The sequence below is a fragment of the Littorina saxatilis genome, linkage group LG1 (assembly GCF_037325665.1).
Source record: "Littorina saxatilis isolate snail1 linkage group LG1, US_GU_Lsax_2.0, whole genome shotgun sequence".
NCBI classification, from domain to species: domain Eukaryota; kingdom Metazoa; phylum Mollusca; class Gastropoda; order Littorinimorpha; family Littorinidae; genus Littorina; species Littorina saxatilis.
The window spans coordinates 105,702,806-105,723,394 of record NC_090245.1 but is presented as its reverse complement, the minus strand read 5'-3'; the positions used below and the strand labels follow the sequence as shown (position 1 = coordinate 105,723,394).

Sequence of the window (20,589 nt, the reverse complement as noted above, 5' to 3'; positions counted from 1 at the left end):
TTCAAAGTTTATGGAAATTGGCAAGCAAGGAATGAAGCTGGACAAATACATATACAACAAAGCCTAGCTTGCTGAATGTGGTCTGCTGAGCTACAAACGACTTCTTGTCATTTGAATATGATGGTCTGGGCAAAAGACTATCACCTCAGTTGAGTTTCATTAGTAAAGCATAATCATATCCATTGAATTTTGAAAAAAAATCTCCACAATGGTTACTTGAAAGAAAAAAAAGAAAAAGAAAAAAGGCTTGCAGCAAGTCCAAATCAGGTGTGGATGGTGATAGTATATATAATTATGCTGGAGTAAAATCCCATAGACCTTTGAAACATGTCACCAAAAATAGTATAGGTACCTATAACAGAACTAAAACCGTTCTCCAACAGTTCTTTCGCATCTGAGTTACCTCAGATATTCAACATTCACATTAAAAAGGCTGAACCCCTCTTTAAGTGAGAAGTGCTCTGGTTCACAGGGTACACATGTTATGTTTATATGGACATGAACATTTAAAGGTTCTTGACATAAAAAAAAGAAAAAAACAAAGCCAGGAATTTGATTGAAAAATGAGGGTGTGACAGTGCCGCCTCAACTTTTACAAAAAGCCGGATATGACGTCATCAAAAGTATTTATCGAAAAAATGAAAAAAACGTCCGGGGATATCATTCCCAGGAACTCTCATGTCAAATTTCATAAAGATCGGTCCAGTAGTTTGGTCTGAATCGCTCTACACACACACACGCACAGACAGACAGACAGACACACACACATACACCACGACCCTTGTCTCGATTCCCCCTCTATGTTAAAACATTTGGTCAAAACTTGACTAAATGTAAAAAAGATGGTGAATTCCTCAGCCACTGGTTAGGGTTCACGATATTCCACAGGGCAGGTTCCTGGTCCTGTGACAGGCTCTGCTGGGATTCCACGTCTGGAAAAGAACACAAACAAGAACAATTGGTAAAGAACTAGAAATATTCATAGGAATAAATTAAAGAACTAAATCCTAACCGGCAGAGATTTTTGTTTAAAACATACATTCTTTCTCACGTGAATCATCATGACAACGATCACAGATCACAGACGTGTCCAAGCTTTTACATGGAATGGGAGCTTCCTTCTCACGTGAATCATCATGACAACGATCACAGTTCACAGACGTGTCCAAGCTTTTACATGGAATGGGAGCTTCCTTCTCACGTGAATCATCATGACAACGATCACAGTTCACAGACGTGTCCAAGCTTTTACATGGAATGGGAGCTTCCTTCTCACGTGAATCATCATGACAACGATCACAGATCACAGATGTGTCCAAGCTTTTACATGGAATCAGAGCTTCCTTCCACTTGAATCATTATGACAATGATCACAGTTCACAGATGTGTCCAAGCTTTTATATGGAATGGGAGCTTCCTTCTCACGTGAATCATTATGACAACGATCACAGTTCACAGATGTGTCCAAGCTTTTATATGGAATGGGAGCTTCCTTCTCACGTGAATCATTATGACAACGATCACAGTTCACAGATGTGTCCAAACTTTTACATGGAATGGGAGCTTCTTTCTCACGTGAATCATTATGACAACGATCACAGTTCACAGACGTGTCCAAGCTTTTACATGGAATGGGAGCTTCCTTCTCACGTGAATCATCATGACAACGATCACAGTTCACAGACGTGTCCAAGCTTTTACATGGAATGGGAGCTTCCTTCTCACGTGAATCATCATGACAACGATCACAGATCACAGACGTGTCCAAGCTTTTACATGGAATGGGAGCTTCCTTCTCACGTGAATCATCATGACAACGATCACAGTTCACAGATGTGTCCAAGCTTTTATATGGAATGGGAGCTTCCTTCTCACGTGAATCATTATGACAACGATCACAGTTCACAGATGTGTCCAAGCTTTTATATGGAATGGGAGCTTCCTTCTCACGTGAATCATTATGACAACGATCACAGTTCACAGACGTGTCCAAGCTTTTACATGGAATGGGAGCTTCCTTCTCACGTGAATCATTATGACAACGATCACAGTTCACAGACGTGTCCAAGCTTTTACATGGAATGGGAGCTTCCTTCTTCCCTCCAGCATCTCCCCACCCACCCCATCCCGCCCCACCTCACCCCCTACCTAGTGCCTAAAATAACGTGTATATATATTTTCTGCTCTTTGTGTCAGCACTGTTTGTGTGTGTGTAAATAGTACTGTTGACACGTTTTTATATAGAAGCCTACTGTGGTTCTTGTGCTTTGGCTGTGTATTGGACTGTCACTGTATGCCTGCATTATTAGTTGTCAGTAATTATTACATGTGCTGATTGTTCTCTTTGTCTGCGCGCGTATAGTATGTTGGTTAAGTTTGGTCATAGTATGTTTGCTTATGTTTGGTCGTTATCTTTGCCTGTGCGTGTATTGTATGTTTGGTCGTTTTCTTTGCCTGTGCATGTATAGTTTGTTGGTTATGTTTGGTCAGTTTCTTTGCCTGTGCGTGTATAGTATGCTTGGTCGATGTATGTATTGTAAAGCGCTAAGAGTAGACATTTTTCTAGAATAGCGCTATAAAAGTTTGCATTATTATTATTATTAATCATCATGACAACGATCACAGTTCACAGATGTGTCCAAGCTTTTACATGGAATGGGAGCTTCCTTCCACTTGAAAACATACCAGAAATCGAAAGCCCAGCTGCATGCTGTGAGGGATGGAAATTATTTGCTGAAGTCATTTTGCATGTGATACTGGTGTCAGTTACAAAGTAATTTCAACAACAAATTCCCACTCTGCACAGAAAACAGCCAGGCTGTTGAGTTTTTCAAATAGGACTGGGTGGCCGAGTGGTGGCCGAGTGGTGGCCGGGTGGTAACGCACTTGCGCTCGGAAGCGAGAGGTTGCAAGTTCGACCCTGGGTCAGGACGTTAGCAATTTTCTCCTCCCTTTCCTAACCTTGGTGGTGGGTTCAAGTGCTAGTCTTTCGGATGAGACGAAAAACCGAGGTCCCTTCGTGTACACTACATTGGGGTGTGCACGTTAAAGATCCCACGATTGACAAAAGGGTCTTTCCTGGCAAAATTGTATAGGCATAGATAAAAATGTCCACCAAAATACCCGTGTGACTTGGAATAATAGGCCGTGAAAAGTAGGATATGCGCCGAAATGGCTGGGATCTGCTGGCCGATGTGAATGCGTGATGTAGTGTGTAAAAAAATTCCATCTGACACGGCATAAATAAATCCCTGCGCCTTGAATATGTGCACGATATAAATTGCATAAAATAAAATCAAAAATCAAAAAAAATCCCTGCGCTTAGAACTGTACCCACGGAATACGCGCGATATAAGCCTCATATTGATTGATTGATTGATGTGTTCACGTGGAAGGATGCATGCTCTATTCCATGTAAAACCCTTGACAGACCTGTGGTGGGAACCATGATGGGTTACATGAGAAGGACGGTACCTTTCACACACACACACACACATGATACAGGTCGATTCACCAAATACACAACAAAATGAACAAACATGTTTATGACAATTTCTGTTCTTTTTTTCCAAAAGTTTGTTTTGCTTTCTTCACGAATGTTCCCTCATAGCTCCACAATCTGCTGTGGGATTTATAATCTAAAAAACAAAGCAACATTAAAACTATTTCTGTCTTTAGTTCACATACTAATGTTCAGCTGACTAACCTGATCATGCGACATCGCTGCTCAATCAGTCTGGGCTCGGCCACCAAGGGATAGTTGACGTCTTGTGGACTCCACAGACGTTCAGCTACTGCAGATGCACGAGGCCTGAGGGAATGTAGCAAAGATAGAATTGACAGTGAAACTGACTCTTTATCAGTCCGCACGCATGTTCACCCCGGGAGGCTGAGGAATGAAACAACATCGCCTGTGCTTCCAAAGTCTTACCCCCCCTCACACCTGGTTGCCCCACCCTCCCTTAGCAGCGTCATGACACTCAACATGCTGGCAAATGATAAGACAAGGAAGGTCAAGTAAAAGACACCACCAACACAACCACCCTCGGCTGCACAGCTTTTTGTGTGCGGTTTAATTGTTTGCTTGTTTGCAACTGGTTTATGTGAAAGGCTTATGTTTTGTCAATGGATACAAAAAAAAAATTATACAGATTTTTGTTCATTTTTACAGCTAATCATTCCTGATACAAAGACAAAAGCATGCACTCACCAGAGTCGAGACAGCACATTGGTGTCATCAACATATTCTCCCCACATAGCTAGTTCACCTCCCATCACTAGTGCCTTTTGAGCATCAGTACCTGCAAAAAGAAAAATAGCATACTTAAAACTTAAAGTGGCTGAAATTCAGCTTCAGTAAAACAAAAAGTGAGAATTGTTCATAACTTATGCCAGTGCTCTCAGTATAGTAACAGTAACATCGTTTTACATACCAAAGATATGATAGCAACAGCTACATGACAAAAACCACAGGGGCAACCTGCAGGGGGGAGGCTTAAGAGGGTGTGTGTGTGTGTGTTCCATTATACTTCTCCCAGATACTTGATAATGCTGTTGTACCAGCAAGTGGACAGAATAACCATGTTACCCTTCTGAGTAACCCGGGCGATATCCTCCGCTCAGTTAAAAATGCGCCATTTCCATACACCAATCACCATGTCACCCCACATGAATTTCTCATTGGAGATGATTAAGTTGTGAAGTTGTCGAGTTCTACCTCTCTGCACTAACCGAACCACACATCAATGCAGAGTGTCAGCACTAAGGAAAAAGACTGAGCAAAACAAACCATTGAATTTCTCATCGGAGATGACTAAGTTGTGAAGTTGTCGAGTTCTACCTCTCTGCACTAACCGAACCACACATCAATGCAGAGTGTCAGCACTAAGGAAAAAGACTGAGCAAAACAAACCATTGAATTTTTGAGGGTCGCAAGTGTAGTACGTGGTCCAGTCTGATCCGTACGAGATGTAGTTGAGGTACCAGCAGGATGCCAGCAGTGTCTTGTAGCCTTGTTTCGTCACTTTCTCCATCTCCTCTTCCCAGCCACCCTTCCACACCTCCACCACTGTGTCCGGTCTCACCTGTATCAGACAATGAAGGCAAACAAGTATGTTACAGCTGAAATAAATGCCGCCTGTTAAACACAATACAATACAATACAATACAATACAATAATAATATATATCAAAATGAGACATTACAATGTGGCTGGAAATTACATGGTGTCTGTTCTCACCTATACTCAATACATAACAATACATAACAATACAATACAATACAATACAATACAATACAATACAATAATAATATATCTCAAAATGAGACATTACAATGTGGTTGGAAATGACATGGTATCTCGTCTCGCCTATACTCAGTACAGAAGGTGAACAAGCTCATTGCAGCTGGAACAAATGCAGCCTGTTAAACATAATACAATACAATACAATAATATATCTCAAAATGAGACATTACAATGTGGTTGGAAATGACATGGTATCTCGTCTCGCTATACTCAGTACAGAAGGTGAACAAGCTCATTGCAGCTGGAATATATGCAGCCTGTTAAACATAATACAATACAATACAATACAATAATATATCTCAAAATGAGACATTACAATGTGGTTGGAAATGACATGGTATCTCGTCTCGCTATACTCAGTACAGAAGGTGAACAAGCTCATTGCAGCTGGAATATATGCAGCCTGTTAAACATAATACAATACAATACAATACAATAATATATCTCAAAATGAGACATTACAATGTGGTTGGAAATGACATGGTATCTCGTCTCGCTATACTCAGTACAGAAGGTGAACAAGCTCATTGCAGCTGGAACAAATGCAGCCTCTTTCCCCTTTTTTCCTGCACTCTTGTGTGTACCTACGCATACATGTAGAATCAAAGCCACAAAAAAGCACATAAATTGCTAGAGCACTAAAAGAATCTGTCCTGATTTTTGTGACTCAAGACTTTAAGGATGAGTGTCAACAAACCACGAACTTTCAACACTAGCAATTAGCATGGATACACATTGGACCTAAAATGCTACAGTGGAACCCCCCTGTTAAGACCGTCAAAAGTCTGAGAAAATCAGGTCTTAAAAAGGACCGAGTCTCAAAATGGGGGTATAGCCTATTTACAAAGGTTATGAACAGAAAGTCTGAGAAAACAGGGTCTAAAAAGAGATGGAGTCTTAAATTGGGGGGGGGGGGGGGGGTCGTAAAAGAGAGGTTCCACTGTACAAGGTATGACTACAACCAAAGAAGACTTCTTTATGCTAGAGAGTCTCTGGAACAACTGTGCAGTGTCCCGCTAATATTCCCTCTGTATTCAAATTCTCACCTTTGCGCCGTTATCAATCACCTCCTGCCAGATGATGTAGCCACGCTTCAGAGAGTTGATTATATCCAGCAAGCTGAAAGTAAACAATTCTGTTCGTGAACACTGATTTACTTACAGCAATACATAAATGTAAACACGTACATACAAATGTGATAAACTAAAACAAAATTGATTTCACATGCACAAATTAGAACAGAGTTCACACACAATTAAAAGTAAATATATAGAAGATTTCATGGAAAATAACAACAAACAAGACACAAACATAGCTGCAAAATCAAAAGCAGCAATGACTTTTTGCGCTTTGTCAATCCTGAAGTTTCAAGCAGCAAAAATATTAAATATCGTGATATTTAAAATTATTTGAACATTCTCAAAAATATCATATTAACAAAGCTCCAATTTTCAGCAAAGAAAAAATCCCACTACCTGCACATAAACACCAGGTATCAGTTACTTACTTCTGCATGTAGTACTCTTCCAATTTAGCATAGTTGGTGCCATACGACATTTTCTGCATGAAGTCCTTGATGACAGGGTTGGACTGCCTGCATACAGGTGAAAACAGGAACAACAAGTATTAGTGGACTGCAGTGTGTCAAACTGGATGCTCAGATAATGCAGCGAGTGGTACAACCCTAAGGTCTGGTCTTTTGAGTACACACTAACATACAACGCCAACACCACTCACCCCAAACCCACCTCTTTGTATAATGAGTTCTTCCTTCAGTTTATCTATAAACATATGTAGCAGTTGTTTTCTTTACTTGTTTATTCCGCCATTTTAGATTAGTCCCTCTTCAGGGCAAGGGCCAGATGTAAAAAAGCAGATCACTGCTTACTCTGTTACCCTCGAAAGACAAAGAATTGTCATTGTCCCTTTGTCTAGCCTCTACATCTCTATTATTCTCTTTCTCATATTCCTCTTATATGTATTATTACAACAGGATTTGCTAACACGGATCAGCATTTTCTTCAAAAACAATTAAGAGAAATGTAAAAACGTCTTCCTGTGTCAACATGCAGTGACGTCATTTCTTTCTTTCTTTATTTGGTGTTTAACGTCGTTTTCAACCACGAAGGTTATATCGCGACAGGGAAAGGGGGGGAGATGGGATACAGTGACGTCAGAACTTTCGTTTCTTAAATGTGCTAATCCCAAAGGAGAGACAAGACACTCGTTGTTCTGATGTGAAACCTTGAGATCTGAATTTGAATGGCGGCGTATGGCTGCCTAAATGGCGGATTAAAAACGATCATACACGTAAAAACACACTCATGCAAAAAACACATGTGTACATGGGAGTTTTAGCCCATGAACGCAGAAGAAGAAGAAGAAGAAGAAGAAGAAGAAGTAGAAGAAGAATACACAGGTACTGACCAGCAGGTGAAGCTGACTTCGTCCCCACCCAGGTGGATGTACTGGTCAGGGAAGACGGACGCCACCTCAGCGAAGAACTGCTTGAGGAAGGGGAAGGTGGTGTTGAGGGTGGGATCTGCAGGGCCGTACGATCCGTCAGGTTTTACCCCACTGTAGCACTCCGTCAAAAAGCCCTTCTGGCCTAAACCCCACGACTGAGTGTGACCTGTTCAAAAATGAGTGATAAGAAATCTGTTACTCTCAGTGCTTGTACATTGACATATTTACTGCTCTCTACCCGAGAGGTGTGCCTGGTACAAGAATAACCATGTTAGGTCTAAAGTAGGAGTTTAAAATGGGAGAGAGTGGTAACTCTACGTACAGTGGTTACGAACAAAAAATGTTAGCAAGCAGGTGCCTGGAAGGGGTATGTCTTCAATCGAGTGGCGTCCTAGAATAAAGACAAAATGGGAAGGGGGGAGGGGTGTGTGTGTGTGTGGGGGGGGGGGGGGGGGGTTGGGGGGAGGTCTCACTGTTTAAAGAAATATCCAGAATTAAGCAACACACCTGGCGAATCAAACTCTGCCACCACCCTGATTCCTCTAAGACGAGCAAACTCAATGACTTCTGCAACATCTGTAGGCGTGTAGACTTGGGACTCTGGGAAATACGATCCCTGCAAGAGAAAGGCAGATATCGACACAGTTATGAAGATTACATTGCCCTCAATTAATTTTACTACATTCTCCAAAACATTCACTGCTTCACAATACAAGAACTCTGATGCAAGTACCCAAGAGAATGGATGTAAAAAATTATGACTTCAAAAGTACAAATACTTAATGCAGTAGAAAATGTGCTTCTGTATAAATCTTGATCTTGTGTGTTTAACAATGACAAAGGGGAAAGATGAGAAGAAGACGACAAAGAGAAAGGAGAAAAAGAAAACAGATACACCTTATTTCAGCACTAAGCTTGTAAAGGTTATCTTAAAATGTAATGAAACAAATTTGCTTTAAAGATCAACCCAAAACAAAAAGAAAACAAAACTGAAAAAGTGTTTTTACCACATAAAAATAAGTTGAATAAGTAATGATACCTTGTTGCTAAGCTCAGGAAAAGCCATGCTCTCATAGGGGAAAGACTGGTCATCTACAATGTGCCAATGAAACACATTCAGTTTGTTCTGGGCCATAGCGTCCTGCAAACGAATAAACATAATTCTATTAAATATAAGAAAATAAATGTTTACCTCTAAACACTGCACACACACACACACACACACACATACCCACACAAATGCACGCACACACAAACCGACTTTATACTTGAATGATAAACCACACAGGAGAGGAGAGCTAGTCACCAGCAATCACCAAAGTATAAACAACACTCAAAGAAGGCCACATCCAAATATCAGTCATTCACGTTTAAGAAAAACTGCAAATAGAAAAGTGTAAGCCTGTTTGCAGAATCAACACCCAAAACACAAAAGTGCAGAAACAATCTTCTACTCTATTAAAAAAAAAATTGTCCTTCTGCTTTCATTGTTCTTTCTTTCTTTCTTTATTTGGTGTTTAACGTCGTTTTCAACCATTCAAGGTTATATCGCGATGGGGGAAGGGGGGAGATGGGATAGGGGAAAGGGGGGAGATGGGATAGAGCCACTTGTTAATTGTTTCTTGTTCACAAAAGCACTAATCAAAAAATTGCTCCAGGGGCTTGCAACGTAGTACAATATATGACCTTACTGGGAGAATGCAAGTTTCCAGTACAAAGGACGTAACATTTCTTTCATACTGCTTGACTAAAATCTTTACAAACATTGACTATATTCTATACAAGAAACGCTTAACAAGGGTAAAAGGAGAAACAGAACCTGTTAGTCGCCTCTTACGACATGCTGGGGAGCATCGGGTAAATTCTTTCTCGTCCCAACCAATATGGGACTCCTCCTAACCCGCGGGGGGTGCTTTCATTGTTAATGACAACTCCACAAATAATTCAGGACAAATTACAATTGCACCTGCAATGAGAAGACACCCTGGGGAACAGCCGAAACTGTCCTTACATTGCAGGTGGTCTGTCCCGACAAGTAAATTTTGCCAAGGATAATAGACAAAGGGTCTACAGATTGTGTCCTTTCTTGGGAGATGTTCTCTCATAAGAGGGGCTGCAAATTGCAGGCTCCACCACTGTACAATTAAGACTTGTCTCACCAGGTTGCGGAGGAGATTTCTTGTGGATAAGAAGTGGCGTGATGTGTCCAGCAGCAAACCACGGTGGGCAAAGCGAGGCTTGTCAGAGATGATTGTGTCGTTCACCATATACTGCAACAAGCGTGGAGTTCATATTATGTGCTGCTTAATTATCCACACTTCTGTTAGGCCAAAACAAAAAAAAGGTCTGTTTACGGTAACATAGGCAAAAAAAATAGGGTCGGTAGGTCGGGATTTATTTTTTATTTATTTATTTTCCAAAAAAACATATTTTTAAGTTATTTTGCAAAAAAACCAAAGACTTTTTTTTTTTTCTTTTCCCAAATGCCAAAAAAAAAGTCTAGGGTCGCGCGAAAATATAGGGTCGGTCGGGATACCGTAAACAGACTATTTTAACTGTTTTGCCTCATTCTTCAATTTTTGTGTGCTTGTAAATACCACGAGGTTTCAAACGTCTTGTGTTATAAACATCTTAGTTGTGCACAGCCAGCAACACAAACTCAAAATATATGCATGAACAAACACACATTCACACATATACGTTGTGCCCAGTTCACCGAATTGCTGAATTCGCAGAATCAGCAACATTTTTGCCCATTTTGCATTATCGGCAAAACGCTGCCCATTTTGCAAAAACAGCAGCACTTTGCCGATTATGCACAAAGGCTTCTAAAACTTGCCCATCTCGCAAAGTCGGCAGCCAATTTTGGGTTTTTAAGTTCTCATATTCCTGGGGTATCACCACTCACAGACAGCTACTTGCTTGAATGAATAGATATCGCAATAATTGATGTTATGGCAAGTTACCGCGGGAAGTGTATTTTTGGGGTGCATTTTCAGAGTTATGTACTGACCAACAAAGACCATAAAAACCATGATAGGGAGATAAAGCAATGCAAGCGCTAAGTTTTGGACTGGCTGCTGATTTCGTGAAATAGGCAGCGTTTTGCTGATTACTTGAAATGGGCAACAATGTTGCCGATTCCTCGAAATCTGCAATTTCAACATACATATGACTACACACACACACACACACAGCAAAATCTGCGACTACCACACTCCAACTCTCTATTTTTAACTTCTTGCGTGCTCCACTGAAAATCACTTAGGCCTAAAAAAAAAAATAGGTGTGGTTACGGTAACCCGACCTACCCTATTTTTAGGGGCCGACCCTATAACTTTTTATTACATTTGTCAACAAAAAAACAACAACAAAAAACACCCAGTGCAGAAAACGCAATGAAAGCGAAAGCACTCGAGTCGCACACTTATTTCCCTGTCAAGTAGGTTTAATTTGTACACATTAGAAAAAAAAGTAGAAAAAAAAACCAATGATTGCCTACCTTCCTACCCTATTTTTTTTGCTATGTTACCATAACCACACTTTTTTTTTTTTTTGCCTTACCTCCCCTGTGTCAGATTTGTAGACAAGCTGAACGAACGTCTCCAGTCCCCACAGCGCCCCCCACACTTCTTGTGCTGAGATCATGACCTGGCCATTAGCCACACTCAGTGAATCTGGAACAAAACCATCACTATCAGAAGATACAGTGGAACCCCCCTTTTCAGACTGTCAGGTTTGTATGGGTAAGGAAAAAGTGAATACTCTTGCTTTTAATGCAACAAATAATCCACATGTGCTCCTTGTCCAGACACGTACATGCACATCATATTCATATATTAAGTATTTCTGTATTTTAAGTTGATGAGGTAACTGATCTGTTAAAAAAAAAAACCCATGGCCTGAAAACACACTTTGTTTTATCTTATAAAGATATATATGTAATCTATCCGGGAGCTTTATCAGTACACCATCTGAAGCATACTTAAACATATGATAAAATAAATGTAAAAAGGCATACTCTAGCACATTTTTGTACGCTCCACCAAAGAAAAGCTTCCGGCTTACTTTTGCCGTTAAGTTTTCTTTTCAAAAGAATCAAATCATACAAAAAATCTCTGGAACAAGTCCCAACAATTATGAAAAGAATGTGTTAAATTTATTGAATGATAATTAACAAAACACAACTCCAACTGAATGTAAACCATGGCATGATCAATATCATGAAATGGAATATCTTATACTTTTACTATTAGTTTTAGGCCACGAGGCCTCTTTCAGAATTTCAGAATTTCAGAATATTTTCGTCACGTCGTCAATTGCTGACTTTTAGTGACTAGCGCTCTTTAAGAGGACAAAGACGGAGAAAAAATCAAAAGTAACTGAGGATAGAAAAGACTTAAGCATAAAGGAAGTAGTCAAACGAAACAAAACGATCAAGGAGGAACTGAATATAACTGAGACCCTACTCTAACTTTGAAACAAAATAAGGAGTGGGGAGGAGTTAGAATGAGAGTTTGGAGAGCTCCCCTCTGAAAGATACCAGAGAGGGAGCCTCGGCAGCAGCTGCCGGGAGGGAATTCCACACGGGGATGGTACGCGGGAAGAAGCTGTATTTAAAATAGTTTGTACGGGCGGAAATTTGGCGAAGTTTAAGGTTGTGGTTGGATCGAGTTCTGCCAGTGCCAGGGGTGAGGTAGGGGTCTGGGGGGATATCTACCAGGTTGTTGATGATTTTGTGGAGCATTGTGAGTTGGGTCTTGGTGCGCCTACTTTCTAGGGTTTCCCATCCGAGTGACTGCAACATGGAACTGACACTACTTTCATAACTATAATCGTGTGTCACATACCTTGCTGCCCTACGTTGAATCTGTTCTACCTTTTTGGTCATCTCTACGGTGTGCGGGTTCCAAACTGCACTACAATACTCTAAGTGTGGTCGTACGAGCGTGAAGTATGCATTGGACTTGGTCTTCTTGTTGGTTGTGCGTAGGTTTCTTTTCAGGAATCCGAGAACGCCGTTTGCTTTCTTGGTAACACGGTCGATGTGGGACTTCCATGAAAGGTCACTACAGATATCTACACCTAAATACTTGGAGCTGGTTGTCTGCTCTAGTGTGAAACCTTTCAAAACATAGTCAAAGGTGGTTCTCTTGCGTGATCTGGAGCAAGTCAAAACACTACACTTCTGTGGGTGGAATTCCATACCCCAAGTCCTTTCCCACTGTGACAAGGTGTTTAAATCACTTTGAAGGAGTCTACAATCCTGTATGTCTCTAATTTCCCTGTAGACAATGCAATCATCTGCGAACAACCTGGTTTTAGAGATAAGTTTATCTGGGAGGTCATTGATGAAGAGGAGAAACAAAAGGGGCCCCATTACTGTTCCTTGTGGCACTCCGCTCACTACTGGGACTTGGTCTGATGTTTCACCATCTACAACTACCTGTTGAGTTCTGCCTGATAAGAATGCGTCAATCCATTTGAGCTGCTAGTCTGATAACTACTACTTGTACTACAGATAATAATAACAGCCTTGACAGACAGTAAAACTGAAGAAAGAGGTCAGTGACTTCAAATTTAAATAACTCTTTTTCTGACTTACAGGACTCATCTGACTCCAGGCTTGGGTAGGAGCCCTGACAAGGTTTGGACACATCCACAGACACTTCGCCGATATCTCCCTCCTGGCTGAACATCTGCACAAACTTGGGACTGCAATATCCCAAGAAAGACAAAACCTATGTCATTCTTCAATACTGGTTGAAGAAAGGTTAAAGGCACAGTAAGCCTCCCGTAAACCATCACAGAGCTCCCCGAGCGTCTAAATACAGTACAAGCATACTTCCATTTGAACGCTCACCGAACGGGAACATCCTGGCTGCTTTCTGTCGAGCGTGAGACATTTTCCAAGAATTTATTTTCGTAGACTTGTTCCGTTAACAACAACGGCGCCTCGTTTTTGCGCTGGACCTAACTTTTAAAATCTAAATAATAAATTGACAGCTTGTTACACAAACATTCTTTAATCATAAAAGAATTCGTTTTTCATCAAGACAAGATCAGAACAATTCGAAGTTGTGAAAGTTTAAAAAAAGAAAAGCCCGGAAGCAGGGTCACGCAAGGGTCGTAGCAGACGACGGCCGGTTTATCAGTGCAAATCGCCGTTCCTCTCAACAGTCACAAGCCATCGCTAGAGTTCTTGTGAACCACAGCCGTTGTTTCGTGCATAAAAAAACGTGCTATTGTAGATAAGCTCACGTCGAGTCGCATTCAAATGACTAACTATGACGACTGCATTGTGAAAAGGGAAAACTGGATCACACGGGTTCACGATGGCTCAGGGGTAAGATAAACCACGCAAAAATAAATTCTTTGAAAATTGTTCGCTCTTTACGGAGGGCACCTAGGATGTTCTCAATTGGTGAGTGTTTAAATGAAAGGGTGTTTATACTGTGTGTAAAAGCCTGACCGTATCTGTGATGGTTTACGGGAGGCTTACTCTGCCTTTAAATCACTTACCAAAAAAATCAGAATTAATTCTGGAGCAAATGTTTTATGCCCACTGAATGTCTAAATAAAAAAAAGCTAAAATTTAAACAGGTTGTAAAAAAGCAATACATACTGTACACTCGGATTGCGAAGTTCTATATATATCCTTACTACAGTAACTAACATTTACAGTTTACCTTTGACGCATGGCATGGAATCTGTCGGCATTTCGCCCAAAGATCGCTTCTCTGTAGCGAACGTATGCATCCAGCAAAATGTCGCACTCAACACTTCGAGTGGTAAAACGAAAACTGGCAGCATCAACAGTGTTCTGCTTGCCGGTAGTTTTGTAGTCCATAGGCATTGGCCATGGTACACCCTTTGTGGGTGTCACAGAGAGTTTTGCGTCAGACAATGCAGAAAACAGAGACAAAACAAAGAGAAGCGAAACCATCTTCCTTGATCCTTCCACCATTATGGGAAGGTTAGATGTCATGTGACTATGCAAACAGAAAATCACGTGAACCTCCCACAGGCACGTTCGGCTACTCTCGCAAAATCATAGCTATGGTTGGCACAAAGGGTCAACAATCCCCGAAAATGCGACCTCAAAAAACTATATTGCTATTTCATATGTTACGTGGATTTCCATTGGTCAATTGAGCAAAATTGAGCTCAGTGCAAAAGTGATATCGACGACATTTCCGTCGATATCAGTTTTGATATTGACGACCTCTTTATTGCTTCCCCACTTCAAAAACACCTAAATTTAAAAACAAAAAAATATATATGAAAATGTAATTATCCCAGAATGTAGTTGAGCAAGTGACTAAAGACTTTTTGAAAGAAAAGACATTTTAAAATACTGAAAAGTACAAGAAAAACGTGAACAAAAAGAAATAATAATCAGAGGGAGGGATATGGAACAGCCAAAACTGAGACAAATACTTTTGTAATTTCTTTACAGTAAATACAAAATGTCCAGAGAATTAGCAATATATCTAACATTGACTGACTGTGTGATGATATCTTCTGCTATTGGTCAGTTTCGACAGTGATATCAAAATCTTGATATCACTGTCTCAACAGACCATAGCAGATGATATCATCAGACATGCAGTCCGTCCATATTACCCAATATTGCTATTTCATATGTTACGTGGATTTCCATTGGTCAATTGGGAAAAACTGAGCTCAGTGCAAAAGTGATATCGACGACATTTCCGTCGATATCAGTTTTGATATCGACGACCTCTTTATTGCTTCCCCACTTCAAAAACAAAAACACCTAAATTTAAAAACAAACAAATATATATGAAAATGTAATGATCCCAGAATTTAGTTGAGCAAGTGACTAAAGACTTTTTGAAAGAAAAGACATTTTGAAATACTGAAAAGTACAAGAAAAGAGTGAACAAAAAGAAATGATAATCAGAGGGAGGGATATGGAACAGCCAAAACTGAGACAAATACTTTTGTAATTTCTTTACAGTTAATACAAAATGTCCAGAGAATTAGCAATATATCTAACATTGACTGACTGTGTGATGATATCTTCTGCTATTAGTCTGTTTCGACAGTGATATCAAAATCTCGACCTCCGGTCTCGATTTTGATATCACTGTCTCAACAGACCATAGCAGAAGATATCATCAAACAGTCCGTCAATATTGTACCCATCAGGAGGGGGGGGGGGGGGTAGTTTTGGTCAGGAGTGGAGTACATGCGAAGATGCCAACATGAAACTGCACTGAGCTCTTTATTCTTGTCTGTTGGACGTAAACAACAGAAACCACAGTCGATGAAGGTCCTGAGGGAAAGAGAGTGAAAAACCGGCCAAAATTCTCAGCATCGTGTGTCTGTGTGTAACCTCTTTCATTGACAAGACTAGATGATTACCCGCTTCGCCGGGAAGAAGTAGAGCCGAATACCCGGCCGTCGCCGGGGACCCGGCTTTGCCGGGTGTACGCCGGCATCGCCGGCGCACGAAGGAAGGGAGATCTAAAAATAGTAACGTGCAGTGACCTTCTAAATATAGTAACGTACAAACGGGAATATGGATTGACGCCGGCGCACGAAGGAAGGGAGATCTAAAAATAGTAACGTGCAGTGAAAAACGAAAATCGGTTCAGCGCTGCGCGCTGAGAGCGCGTGTTGAAATATCTCATCGATCAGGTTGTGTCCGGGGTCTCTGTGAATAAGCCCACCAAATTTGAAGCAGATCCATCGAGAACTTTGGCCGTGGATCGCGAAGACACAGACAGACAGATACACACACAGCACGTGCTCTCAGCGCGCAGCGCTGAACCGATTTTGGTTCCACCTCAGCTATTTTGGTTCCACCTCAGCTACCCGGGCCCCCATACCGACACACCAAAGCCAAAGTTCTCGGTGGATCTTTTTCAAATTTGGACACCGTATTCAGCTACACCCCGGACACAATATCATCGATGAGATATTTCAACACGTGCTCTCAGCGCGCAGCGCTGAACCGAATTTGGTTTTTGTGTTCATTTCACCATTATAAGTAACTCTTCCTTATCTCCTCATCTTCTCCATGTTTTCAGCGTTTACCTCCCTTCCTTCGTATGGTGCACTATAGTATCTTCGGATATTCCCGGCGTTCTGTTACTATTTTTAGAAGGTCACCGCAGTGTCCAGAACGTAAATTGGACCCGTAAATTATCCTCACTGTAAAAGTGCAAAGATCGAATCAATTTATAGCCACGCGAAAAATACACTGTCATCTATCTCTCTATAGATACGGCTTCTCTGTGTTTGTGTGTGTGTGTGTGTGTGTGTGTCTCTATGTGAGCAACACCTGTGCATTGTTCAGTTCTGTTTGTGATGTGGTCTGGCGGCTTTTGTGTAATTTTAGAAGCCATATAACAGTTCAAAAGGGCTTAGAGATAAGCTCTAACTTGCTCAGTCCTGTTTGAGTGGAGTTCGCCTCCAAAGGTGATTAACACGGTTACATTCGTCGACAAGGATGGGACTCGATATGGTCAGGAATGGCATTATGGCCACTGAATCATTTTCGTGCTGTTCCCATTCCACGAATCTGGGAGGGACCTAAGCTTGGCGGGTCCATTGTTCGGACCCGGCGAAGCCGGCGTACGGCTCTAAGTACCTCTTCCCGGCGAAGCCGGCTACCCGGCGAAGCGGGTATTCATTCTAGTATAACATATATATATATATATATATATAGATACTCTTGTTTCCCCTCAGCCTTGACCAGTGAGTCGGTTGCCTAATCTATGAACCCTTCAGTTGTCTTGCTTTGTCAAAAGTTACGACACAGTCAACTGGTTTTGCTCTGAGTGAACAGTGCAGCTGGCCTCTCTTATCTCTGGCCACAGCCCCCAACAGTACATGGCTGGAGGGAGGGAGAGAGAGGGAGGGGGTGGGGTGTTGGAGGGGTAGCTGGCTAACTCTGTGGGGTGTCCCGGGTGTCATTGCATGTCAGGAGGAAGAGCATTGGAGAGAAATAGAGAGGTGTACTCTTCCACACAATTTCCAAGCATCGGTTCGACAGTTGTCACGGCTTGGGGTAGGCACTGATTAGTAAGGGAGAGTGGGAGCTGTGTTATGTACCGGTAGGTACACTGAAGAGTGAAAAGTCATTGCCATGCCACATGATCGGCATGCAGTCAATAAAGCCAGACAAGAAAAAAATAAATTACATGATTATGACATGCAGCTCTATCTGCTGCTATTTATTCAAACTGGTTTTCAAGCTTATTCTTGCAAAGCATCTGCACACGCTCCTCTGTGCTGTGTTTGTGTGGCTGCTTTCGTATGTCAGTGCATGGTGAGTGTGTTCACTGCCTTGAGGATTTATTTTCTCTTCTTTTCAACACTTTTCATACAAATCATTTTTACAGAACGTTTAAAGAAGTATTAGGAGTTTATTGTTATTGTTTAGTAGCCATGTTCTGTCTCCGACAGTATTTTTAATTTTCTTTTAATTTCGTTTCGTTTATTCCAGTTGAAAGAATATGTACAGAAGTATAAGGGAGATCATTGTGCTTTGTAAAGTTTTACTTGGTAGTTTCCCCTGAATCTGTGTTTGGGCGGTTTCTCTCTACCTCTTGGCCAAAATTTCAATCAATTTGATTAAAAAATGAGGGTGTGACAGTGCCGCCTCAACTTTTACAAAAAGCCGGATATGACGTCATCAAAGGTATTTATCGAAAAAAAGACAAAAACGTCCGGGGATATCATTCCCAGGAACTCTCATGTAAAATTTCATAAAGATCGGTCCAGTAGTTTGGTCTGAATCGCTCTACACACACACACGCACACACACACACACCACGACCCTCGTCTCGATTCCCCCTCTATGTTAAAACATTTAGTCAAAACTTGACTAAATGTAAAAAGAAAAAGAAACAAGTCGCGTAAGGCGAAAATACAACATTTAGTCAAGTAGCTGTCGAACTCACAGAATGAAACTGAACGCAATGCCATTTTTCAGCAAGACCCTATACTCGTAGCATCGTCAGTCCACCGCTCATGGCAAAGGCAGTGAAATTGACAAGAAGAGCGGGGTAGTAGTTGCGCTAAGAAGGATAGCACGCTTTTCTGTACCTCTCTTTGTTTTAATTTTCTGAGCGTGTTTTTAATCCAAACATATCATATCTATATGTTTTTGGAATCAGGAACCGACAAGGAATAAGATGAAAGTGTTTTTAAATTGATTTTGACAATTTAATTTTGATAATAATTTTTATATATTTAATTTTCAGAGCTTGTTTTTAATCCAAATATAACATATTTATATGTTTTTGTAATCAGAAAATGATGGAGAATAAGATGAACGTAAATTTGGATCGTTTGATAAATTTTTTTTTTTTTTTTTACAATTTTCCGATTTTTAATGACCAAAGTCATTAATTAATTTTTAAGCCACCAAGCTGAAATGCAATACCGAAGTCCGGGCTTCGTCGAAGATTACTTGACCAAAATTTGAACCAATTTGGTTGAAAAATGAGGGCGTGACAGTGCCGCCTCAACTTTCACGAAAAGCCGGATATGACGTCATCAAAGACATTTATCAAAAACATGAAAAAACCGTTCAGGGATTTCATACCCAGGAACTCTCATGTCAAATTTCATAAAGATCGGTCCAGTAGTTTAGTCTGAATCGCTCTACACACACACACAGACAGACACACACACACACACACACACACACGCACGCACATACACCACGACCCTCGTCTCGATTCCCCCCTCTACGTTAAAACATTTAGTCAAAACTTGACTAAATGTAAAAAAGGCTCGCAGCAAGTCCAAATCAGGTGTGGATGGTGATAGTATATATGCTGGAGTAAAATCCCATAGACCTTTGAAACATGTAACTGTCACGATTTAGTGACATGGATCGAGAAAGTGTCACTCTGTGGGGTGCCTTCCCCGAATTTCGATAGAAAGCGCCTGTGCTTTCTGTCAACGGCTGGGTTTTAGCTGACCGAGCATAGCCGAACACGGGGATTTCTTGTTTGCAAGGGTTTCACGTGGGTGATTTCTGCTGTCAGGGCAAAACGGACGGTAACTCAACTTGGAACGTGACAAGGTGAGTCACGTGATTTTGTCAAGGTTGTCTGTGTGAGACATGTTAATTGGACACTCAAAACTCAGCAGCGAGAGAGAACAGTCGGTGTCTTATTTTCCTACAAGTTTGATGGTCTTCAACGCGTTGACTGCTGCACTGTATTTCAACGTGCCGTTCTGCTTGCACAGTTAGGGCTTAAAGGAACTTCAATTAGAGACCACTTTCTCTTTGTTTACATGCTGGCTGACAGTCGGGGCGTCAAAGTTTCTTCGCTGTGCGGAGAAGGTTTTCCACCGCATAAGGATTCAGCGCAAGAGGGAGGATGGCGGTATATCCGTTGACGAACGGGTGCCATTTAAAAGGAAGCGGATTCGCTTAAAAGAGAGAGCTACCTACATTAGGCTGTTGAGGTAATAAATCATTATTTAACGCTGTTGACGAGTCTGTATTTGTGGAATGAAAATTAATACTCTCCGTTGTTCTTTCCAGGTAGCGCATAATTTGCTCTTTGTGACGCTAAAATACTAATCTTTATGTGGTTTTTGCAGATATGGAGAGAAGGAAGGAAAATAGCTGATTTATTGTTGTAAAAGTTCGTTTGTGCAGGCCCATGTGCTCGATGAGATATGTAAAGTTGACATGTTTAAAGGTGGAGGTTGAGGGGTAGCGTGGCATGTTTAGTGCACCGATGCTTTTTGCTGCAGCCTTTCTTCGGTTCTACATATTTTCCGTTGCTGGCTGTTTTCTACTGCCTACGTACATCTACTAC

The 20,589-nt window shown here is 41.1% G+C and overlaps 1 protein-coding gene across 1 annotated transcript; it reads right to left on the bottom strand.

Annotated features, from left to right (window-relative positions):
- Window positions 1–3: 3 nt before the first annotated feature.
- Window positions 4–14,758, bottom strand: LOC138948931 (beta-hexosaminidase subunit alpha-like). Its single transcript, XM_070320598.1, has 13 exons — window positions 14,461–14,758; window positions 13,377–13,486; window positions 11,336–11,448; window positions 9,931–10,041; window positions 8,811–8,912; window positions 8,279–8,387; window positions 7,733–7,937; window positions 6,813–6,899; window positions 6,352–6,424; window positions 4,913–5,084; window positions 4,211–4,301; window positions 3,707–3,811; window positions 4–932 (listed from the first exon to the last, which is right to left on the bottom strand). Exons 1-13 carry the CDS (start codon window positions 14,736–14,738, stop codon window positions 866–868), a joined length of 1,623 nt encoding a protein of 540 aa, XP_070176699.1. The 5' UTR covers window positions 14,739–14,758; the 3' UTR covers window positions 4–865.
- Window positions 14,759–20,589: the final 5,831 nt, after the last annotated feature.

Bases quoted from the DNA above. Each gene is read 5' to 3' on its own strand.
- LOC138948931 (XM_070320598.1), bottom strand. From the start codon at position 14,738: ATGGTGGAAGGATCAAGGAAGATGGTTTCGCTTCTCTTTGTTTTGTCT. The intron at 10,042-11,335 runs GTAAGGCAAAAA...CGCTTGTTGCAG, and splicing joins ACAAATCTGACACAGGGGAG to TATATGGTGAACGACACAAT. The intron at 7,938-8,278 runs GTGTGTTGCTTA...ATTTTTGAACAG, and splicing joins GGCAGAGTTTGATTCGCCAG to GTCACACTCAGTCGTGGGGT.